Source organism: Haliotis rubra, unplaced genomic scaffold (genome assembly GCF_003918875.1).
Source record: "Haliotis rubra isolate DU_JTF1 unplaced genomic scaffold, ASM391887v1 Scf2064, whole genome shotgun sequence".
Taxonomy (NCBI): Eukaryota; Metazoa; Mollusca; class Gastropoda; order Lepetellida; family Haliotidae; genus Haliotis; species Haliotis rubra.
The window spans coordinates 1-9,829 of NW_025766075.1; the positions used below are offsets into that span (position 1 = coordinate 1).

The 9,829-nt window shown below is 40.9% G+C and overlaps 1 protein-coding gene across 1 annotated transcript; it reads left to right on the top strand.

The window, feature by feature from the left end:
• The first annotated feature begins 42 nt into the window (after positions 1-42).
• Positions 43-5,543, top strand: LOC124276154 (tyrosine-protein kinase transmembrane receptor ROR2-like). The gene is made up of 8 exons (XM_046711822.1): positions 43-74; positions 632-739; positions 1,139-1,273; positions 1,565-1,771; positions 2,844-2,950; positions 3,441-3,591; positions 3,883-4,043; positions 4,395-5,543. Exons 2-8 carry the CDS (start codon positions 701-703, stop codon positions 5,416-5,418), a joined length of 1,824 nt encoding a protein of 607 aa, XP_046567778.1. The 5' UTR covers positions 43-74; positions 632-700; the 3' UTR covers positions 5,419-5,543.
• The last annotated feature ends 4,286 nt before the right edge of the window (positions 5,544-9,829 follow it).

The window sequence follows — 9,829 nt, forward strand, 5'->3', positions numbered from 1 at the left end:
AAACAATATGTTTCAGGATATCAAAGAACTTAACATTTTATTTTTCAAGGATTCAGAAAGAGACGATGGTTATGGTACGTTCCTCCTGATGACATCTTATCATACTTTGAGGCCACAATAATGATATGTCTATACATCATCATCATCATCAAACCTCTACTGATTTGTCTTTTTCCCTGTTATTTCATAATATCAAATCATTTAGTCTCATTCATATACTATTTTTGAGCAACAGTATACAAGATATACGAAATATGTTCCAGTCCGTTTTGAATCTCCTTTTCTGATCCGGAAACAGTAAATGAGACAGGTTTGGTTTGGCTGATCCAGCAAGTCCACGTATCTGTATACATTAGCATGCATTGTTTACCGCAGTTACATATACCTCCTAAGCATGAAAATATGAAAATGACTGCATCGCCCTTTGGAGAAGAATATCACACGTTAAACCCAAGTGGGTAATCAAATACGGGAAGAGCGAATGCCAAACCATTAAGCTACCCCTGAATTACATCGTCTTGGTACTATCTGTGGGATTAAGAGCAATAATTATCTGCAGTAGTTTCCTTGACGAACCATAATCTGCACATGCTTGTCATAAATACCTTAATGTAATATGTCTTTATAACAGATGATGCAGTTCATGACTACCAAAACTTTAAAGAAAGTCAAACCTCCTCGTCAGTAGAAGAACCGTTGTATGAAGAATTGGGACCCAAAGGAAGATGTGGGTTCTCTGGTAAGGAGAATCACTTTTCCCTCTGTATTGCCGTCTGTGCAGAGTTGCAATGTACCATTATTTCACATCCAGGATCCTTCAGCTCGTACCCAAACATAGTATCTACCTAAAACTGAAATATACTTGTCGAATATTCAACAACGACCTGTAACACCCATTTGATTCCATTTAGTGTCGATATTAGTTGTCACTGTAGTAGCCCTATGATGTGAAGTAAATTGAAATGTTCATACCATGTACATCAAACGCGTGGCATTACAAGATGGTTTTATTATCGGAAATTAATCTGCCAGTTCCGGTACATTTGTTTTTAAAAAAAAATCACTTACTTTGATGTAATCACTTCCACACAAGCATCAGATTACAATATCACTATTTATTCCCTCATACGATTCTTAGCTGAAACCAAACCAGAGGATGGATGTACTGCGTCGACGCCTGACACAAACAGAGGAGTCACAGTTGAATACAGAAAACATCCCAGGAATATACGGCTGTGTGACTGTTGAAGAAAGCAATCAAACAGAATACCTGGTAAACATGTCACCTAATAATGATGATATCAGCAGAATGTTTCCATAGCCAATTCAGATTCTTTGATCTTTTCAACAAAACATACACTCAGAGGATCTGTGGAACAAGTATAAGCTACGCATCCTTTTATATACAACAATCGTATTTACGGTCTTAACAGTTAATCCACCAATAATATTATTGTGTAGACAACATGATTAACAATTATGACTTCGCCTCTCCTTAGAAATAGAAAGATGCATATATATAATAACAATCCCATTTGTAGCAAAGGTACATTGCAATTCACAGGTGTACGATTTCCCAACTGGACACTGTGTTTCCTTGAGCAACGTGGTGGACGTTAGGTGCTTCGGCCTCTGGTCTGTGAAGTACATTCGCTGTTTGAGTGCAGTAGCAAGGACGTTGTCTCTTCTTCATCAGCGAAACTGGGTCCACGGTTGTCTGAGTACAGATAACATATGGATATGTGATACTAAAGATGATGGCGATTACAAGGTGAGGGCGGCATGTAATAAGGTTCATGCTACCATCCTATGTCCTCAAAGATATATTATGGCATTTACATAATGCACGCAATTGTATATATCCACGCAACTAATACATGCTCAACGTGCTGGGGTTTTCCCTCAATCATTGGTTGTCAATCTCAACGATGCTTCGTATTATCAATCTCAACTCTCTGAGGAACATACAACTCTTGCAGCCACTAGGCGCACCAAGTTATTGCGGCTTTCCCCTCCTTACGAGGTACCTATTGACAGCTGTGTGGACTGGAACACATAGTCAAGGTACTAGGTACATAGATAGATAGATGCACGTATTCATGTGGCCACCATCTGGTCATTTACCAACGGATACGTGGGTTCTTTTAAGTGCACAGGGTTGTGTGTTGTACACTAGGGGTTGTGACAACACTTAAAGAGTCTTCACACAACGTTGACTCCAAGCTTTTTACACCCGGTCACAAGTGGGCTCGATTCCGGCACCTCAAGCTCACTAGCGCCTTAGACAGCTCTCCCACCAAGCCCAAAGACATCTGGTTGACACCAGCCAATGCTTGTATTTAGTGATGAAACTACTAAGCTGATCTGGAAATAAGAAGGGCCACACGAGTGGTCAATTGACTGACAGGGCGCCGCAATTAGACGAACCGATCTCCTGTCACTAACGCATGACATAAAACTTTGTTCGTGGGTTCGAATCTCCGCTCTCCAAGGATTAGCCCCATTTCGAGCTTTTTCCTAAGGCTGACAAGTATAACAAATATAATCCTCTACTACAAATGCAATCAAATCCCCTTACTGTTTTGCCCATCTCAACACATTAACTCAATTCTCCGATAACAATTGCTTAGTGACTCCACCAGATAAACCTCTTAATTCTCTTCAGCAACCGGAGAGAAATAAAGACATACTAATTCCTTTCGCTTGCTAAGCTGCTATCCTCATAATCTTATAGAATAGTTGTCAAGTCGTTCAATGAGATAAATGTGATATTTGACAAAAAAACAACCTCACTATCTCATCTGAATTTGCACCTAACAAACTTCCCTCTCTTCATGTCACAGGTATACTTCTCTGACCTTGGGTACATACGAAGATCATGTAACATTGAGGATGGGGTGATTGCTGATGAAAGTTTTGTTGTCCCACAGGATGAACATGTGTACAGAAGGTAGGGTCTTGGGCTTCATAAACTTTGTCATTTTATGGCGATTTATTGATAACAGGTTCTCAAATTTCAGGATATCAGTACTATAAGAGTCTCAGTGCCTATCCACTTCGTAGCAGCAATTTGCTATACAGAGTAGTTACCATGTTCGTTGATTTTACCCAAGTGGCCCTTACTGCATCTCATTCTTCTTACATTCAGGGGCGGTGGGAGAGCTTAGTGGTTAAAGCGTTCACTCTTCACACTGAAGACTTCACGTTCGAGCCCCTACCTGGGTACAATGTGTGAAGCCCATTCCTTGTGTCACCCGCCGTGATATTGCTTAAATATTGTTAAAAGCGGCGTAAAACTAAACTCACTCCCTCTTCTTACATTCAGTTTACAGTCACTGTAATATAAGACAGCGTAAAACCTACTCGTAACATATTCGCCCTCATTAAAAAAATGTTTGCTATAGCTTCGTCCCTACTGATACATCATTTGGTTTTGCCAGATCATCTCCTGAGGTAATACGAGATGGTACCTACTCATGGGCGAGTGATGTCTTCAGTTTTGGTCTGATCCTGTGGAGTGGCTTCTCCAACTTTAGCTCCTACCATAATCTAAAGGATCTAAACAAACTCGAGAGTATTCCAAAAGATCAGGTAACTTCATTGCTGAACAGCATTTATTTTCTATTTGTCGTGATGCACCGTCCTCAGTTCCTGTGTCAGGCATAAGCTCTGCTAATGATGTCTGGTTGATCTGACCCCTTTTGTCATCGTTGGTTTCATCAACGGCATCTTTTGCACAAACATTACACTGCCGTACACTAACTACCCAGAATTAAAACATTACTTCAACCATCTACTCAGCTATTGTGATCAGTTGTCCTGTATCCAACACCCCCCAGATAGGTGTTAAACATTAGCCTGCTGATGATCTTCTTTTCACAGTTATATGAGTACCTGACCACTACATCTGGAAATCAGATTCTTCCCAAACCGGCTAAGTGTCCGGATTCAATCTACTCTCTCATGCTTCTCTGTTGGAGTCCCGAACGACATGAACGACCACGGATGACTATTGTTCAACAAAAACTCTTGGAATCCATCAGGTATTTGTTCAAAATAAAAACTTTGCAATCAACATTCGTATAACCACATTTTTGTATATTCTACTTTTCGTCTATTTTGTGTACCATATGCGTTTTAAACGATTCTTAATATTTGCAAGTGGATTTAGATACTGAATATGCTATCATACACAATTATTCCATTCTTAATGTCGGGATTGGAATCAAACATGAGCAGGTCCTGATGAACTTCATCCAAGCCATCATCTTGATATAAAACCAGTGTCAATTTTGTCTACCTCAACCGTTTGAAATTCTCCTTTCGAGAAGATGGAATAACCTGAATTGCTCTGCCCATTTGCCATTACTTTAACATTGTGCATGTTATTTCAGTGATGAAGTCAGTCCCTGTCAAGATCGGGATCAATATGATTCTGTCGTTACTGAAGGGCAATCAAGTGAAGATGATCTTTATGCCGATCCTGATCCTGATCCATATTACACAGAAACCAAAGTGTCAAGTGGCCATAATACTGTGGCGGAATGTTCAGAGATTAATAGGTTACCTTCGTCATTTTCTCCTGCAACACAAGCAGGCGGCAGCACAACAGCCCTCCATCAGGAAAAGTTAAAAAGGCAAAGCCCCAAGACATCCCAAGCTCCGGAGACCATAGCGTCTGGTGACTATGACGAAGTGGAGAATTCCTCCTTACAACATGATGGGTCGAGATCGTCCTATATTTCATCAACAATGGAAGACTCAAATGTGTTGGTTAACAGAGAAACAGCTTTACGTCAGGAAAATGCAAAAACGCAAAACACATCACAAGTTTCTTTTACCAGGCCAATCCTTCAACCCAAACCATTACCAGACAATGAGAAACAGGGAAAAGGCATGCACTTACAGAAGTTCCTAACGGGATCAGCAGCACACCTGAACGGCACACAGGACACAGCATGTGACCAAATACCACAAGTTGGTAAGTCAACTTATGTTTCCCAATTGAACCTGGAATCTTTACCTCAAGACTCGATATCCGTCTGCAGCGAAGCTACACAGTATGAAATGTTTAATGACTCAACGTATATTGTTGAGAAACCGAAAAGGAATGAGAAGCCACGCCTCCCTCCGAAGCCAAAACATATGCTTCGGAAAACGCAAGTTGCATCTTCAAGTGATGATCAACCACATGTTTGTGAAGAAATATATGACTGTGGGTACTCTGTACATACAAGTATTCAAGGACCTTCTGGAAACAGACCAGAATCACGGCAACCATCAAATCAAACTGAACTGAAATCCCACACTGTGCCACGTCGTGTAGAAAATGCCGATCGACCACCTTCGCCCCAAAGTCCTCCACCACTACCACAACGTCCGCCTCCACGACGGAACAGTGAAAAAAGTAACAGTTGATGGAACAGCTCAGGTCGATCCTCTTTGTGAAAAATGACCTTGTGTCATGAAAACTATTTTGGGGGTCCAAGGACCTCATCCATCTGTAACCTACCTCTGTAGGCTACCTCAGGTTTACCTGTTCGTTTATACATGGACCATATGTCAAACTATTTCCAGTTAGCATTGACTAACGAGCATTTGTGACAAAATATTTCCAACTTATTTTACTTTCCATTGAATCACTTATTTTATACATTTTCTGACGTTTGTATTTCACTATATTCTTGTTATATATATATCATCAATAGAAATGATCATATTTATGTTCATTATATATGGACCAAATCTCTCTATCTAGAATGTACTGTTCTTAGAGTTAAAGAAAAAGATATATGTATCTATACTATAGATCTGGCGATCCATGCGCCCAGGTCAACATATTGCCTCAATGCAAGTCGGAGTTGTAGGCAATAGGTTTCTTGCACGCGTAGTTGTAATGTTATATGTGTAGTGTGTGTATCAGTTGTCTTAACTTGAGTTGGGAACAATGTATTCACCTCGAAATAATTTACGTGTCACAAATTCTTCTTTTTGTTGTTTTTCAAATCCACACTCCATGCTGTGTTCATAATGGTGTAGTGAAGAGTCAATGTTTCAAAACACATTTGTGTTAAAGTTACCAGAAATACCTTTGATAGCCTGTAACAACTTAACCAATAATTATCTTTCTTAAGTATATTGATAACACATTGCCAAATACTTTCTTAAAATGTACTTTACTTTTCTGGATTATCTTGTGGCGTGTGGCTGTAAAAACCCTACTCGTCACTGTTCTGTGATCGGCCGATCGCCCCCTGTTCTGTTCCTTCGTGTTCATTGGGCCATCGCTAGAAAATGTGTTTTCAGTAAATTATATTCTCCAGCATCGTATTCTCTCATCATGTGTTCGTTTGATATATGTCATGTCTTATGTGTATGCAGACTCCAAGCCTGCTGCAAGTGTTTTTGGTAGCTTTGATTTTCAAACAGCAGCGGGACTATTTAGTTCTATGTAGATGGGACTATTTAGTTCTATGTAGATATTTTTCATGTATTTATAGTCATTTAGCCACTTTGCTCATTGTACATAACTGTCATCTCCTATGTGTATGCAAAAATCAAGCCTGCTACAAATGTTTTCATTTCCACACAGGAGCGAGATTATTTAGTATCATGTAGATATTTTTCAGGTACATGTATTTATAGTCATATTAGTCACTTTGCTCACTGTACATATCCTCACCACAAAGATTTGCAAACTTGTAATTTAAGAAAAATTACAAAAATATTTCTGTGAGTATATTTGTCAAAGGGAGATAATCGGTATGTAATCTTTTTTTATTTTTCTGTATGGGCAAATTGCAGTAAGTACGTCCTGTTATAGTGGCGTGTAACAGTGCTGAAAATTTGGCCTTGGGTTGTGCATTGTGTTAGCGGAATGACACACTTACGTTTCCTTGCAATGATGTTGATCAGGTAGAGTGATGAGGTGTCTGGCATTGTGGTCTGTGTGGTGAAATGGATCAGTGAGTGAGTAAGTCAGTCAGTTAGAATTTGATGTTACATCGGAAATATGTATATTTTATTTTTAAAAAAGTTGTCGAAAGACAGTACGACAACAACATTATCTCATATTTTTAAGATTAGTTTGTGGATATGTTAAATGACAAACATAATATATAAAGCGGCTGGAGATTGCTAGCAACCAAAGTGAAGTCACCATACTTGGTATCGTGGGGACTCCTGTTTCCTGCACAGCTGTCCTGCAGGATACTTTTACTATCCCATCAGGTGCTAGTGATTGATCGATTGTCATGAGTGAGTGAGTTACCATTTTAGTCACATTGGCAGTATTTCATTCATATCGTGACTAAAACAAATGATACAGAAATAAGAAATAATGCATATTTTTATACTACTGGAATAAAATTTCTAATACGAAAAGATGATAACATGATTTGTTGTGTGTTCCTTAATCACTGTTTAACTGTTGACAGGATAATATCGAAATCTGTATGATTTGACATAAGGCATCGTGAGATGTGGTGTCAAAAGTCAGTTCACAATATTCAGTATCGTGTGCATCGTCTATGGGCGTTGATGCTGGCTTGACAACGACGCATAGACTACACTAAGCGATTGAGAAAGCTTGGGGAATGCTTTCCCATGTCTGTACCAACGCTTGTTCAGGTTTTTCTTGAACAAATAGAACTTTGCATGAAAAGCGCCCCAAATGTGCTCGATAGGGGACAGGTCAGAGAAACAGCTGGCCAGGGAAGTACTGGCATGTTCTGCTGTCTGTGGAAATCTGCCACAACACGAGTGGCACGTGGACAGGTATTATCTTGCTGAAGCATGAAGTTACGTCTCTGTTCTTGAATCAACGGCTGCATATGAGGCCCAAGAACCATATAGCAGTATCGCAGACCTATCCGATTGCCATTGACAATGACAAGTTGTGTCCGACCATGACCACGTGATGGCTCCCCATACCGTAATGCTCTCGCCACCAAACTGTCGACGTTGAACAAGCATACGTTGATGTCTGCATACCGTCCGTACATCCTTGCCCTGCCTTCTGAGCTGTCCAGATGAAATCACGACTCATCAGTGAACAAAAGACCATCCTAATTTTGTTTTTTGTACCGTAGATGCTGTCTGCACCAGGCAAGACGTGCCTATCGGTGACGTTCGAGCAAAACTGGACGTATTGCAGGCCATTGAGGCCGGATGTTGTGCTCCCTCAGTCGGTTCCGTACAATCCTGGTACTGATTGGACTTTAGCCAGGAAGGGTCCGAGCAGGCAAACTGGCAGTCTGATGGGTCAGCCGAATGTGGTTGTCTTGCTGACATGACGTCACACGTAGACGGCCGATCCGAGGCAAAGCTCTCATGTTCCCATAATGTTGAAAATATTCCCCATAGATATGGGATTGTGTTTCGATGGACACCCAAAGGTCTGGCCACTTCATTTTGGGCCCTTCCAGTCTCCAGCATACCCACGGCGCTGAGATTTTCTGTTAGCCGTGGCATGACAATTTTTGGCATTACATAGATGGAGGAGGATGTTCTTATTCCCTTCCCATTATGTATTAGAAACAACGTTTAATGTATGCTGTGCCTTCAGGCATTTATTTTCATAGATTTTATGTCAACTGATAATCGAAAGAGAGTTAGAGAGAGATGATTAATCAACTGGTTATTCTGTTGCAATTTGCATAATAAATATACATGGCCAGCTTTCTAACGACATTAACATCCGTTGATGCCAAAAGCATGTTATATTTATCATGCATAACGCAGGATATAAATTTAGTAAGTATAGATTTCTCACGCAGTGTTTCATACTGGACACAAACCATCAAAAGTGGTATTCATTTTCGTTTTAGCCTTCAGTACACACAGTGCATATCCTTTTATCTACCGGAATATTTACGTATCTGTCTGTTTCTGTTTTTCAGTCCATGGGATCTGCAAAGAAATTGCGCCATGGCCACGTGGAATTTTGCAATTGATAATCGTTGGAGATATAATTCCGTTCCAAAGGTATCTTTAAAGAAAGTCAATTCTTTTCTGAAGACCAAATACTGTGTCAAATATCAAAATGACATCGTCGGCTAACAATAATATGAACAGTTCAATCATCTCTGGATAAAACTGGATACAGGGTTTACACGTGGATTCAAAAGGCATGGGCTAAGTGCACGTCCCTCTCGTACATGCAAATCACAGTCAAACATATTCGAATACATTTTATTAGACTTAACACATGAACGTACTCGATTGTATATAGCTTGAACTCCGTTTAACAGTTTTGGAGACACCCCTCTCTTTATCAGCGCTAACCATGCAACTTCCTCTTTTTAATTTTGGCTGCTACGGAGCACACCCCCTGGTATAGTACCCTAGCAGCCCAGTTTGCTCCATTGGTCAAAGAATCGTGTCACGTACTTCTTTGAAGTGTTTTGGTGTGGAAGCTCGGGGATGCGGGATTAATCTGAAGGCAGATGATCCGCACCCCTTATGTTTATCATGCCGCCACTGCTCTCGGTCGTCGCCTTGTGCTGCGTACAAAGGATTGGACACCGGAGCAGTGGACCCAGTTGGAGAGGTGCGTTCGAAAGGCGTCGCGGAAACGGGAGCTTCGTTCCAAGCGACTTTCCGAACGCCGTCTCTCAAACGGGAGCTCTTCGTCGTCGGCGACGGACCTTTCTCCGACGTGGTGGCGGGTGTAGGGGCCCTCAGGGCCACCTCCCCGCTGCCCGGGACCTCCCGGATTCGTCCCAGACGTCACTGACGTCCCCGACTTACCTGTGTCTGACATCATCCTTGGTGAACTCACACCTTAAACTTCGCACTATTAAGTCTTACTGCTCTGAGATTTGTACGA

What these genes read in the sequence shown, in the direction of transcription:
- LOC124276154 (XM_046711822.1), top strand. Translation starts at nt 701, where the DNA reads ATGAAGAATTGGGACCCAAAGGAAGATGTGGGTTCTCTG. An exon ending in AGGAAGATGTGGGTTCTCTG is followed by an intron (nt 740 to 1,138) that starts GTAAGGAGAATC and finishes TACGATTCTTAG; the next exon opens with CTGAAACCAAACCAGAGGAT. An exon ending in GCAATCAAACAGAATACCTG is followed by an intron (nt 1,274 to 1,564) that starts GTAAACATGTCA and finishes TGCAATTCACAG; the next exon opens with GTGTACGATTTCCCAACTGG.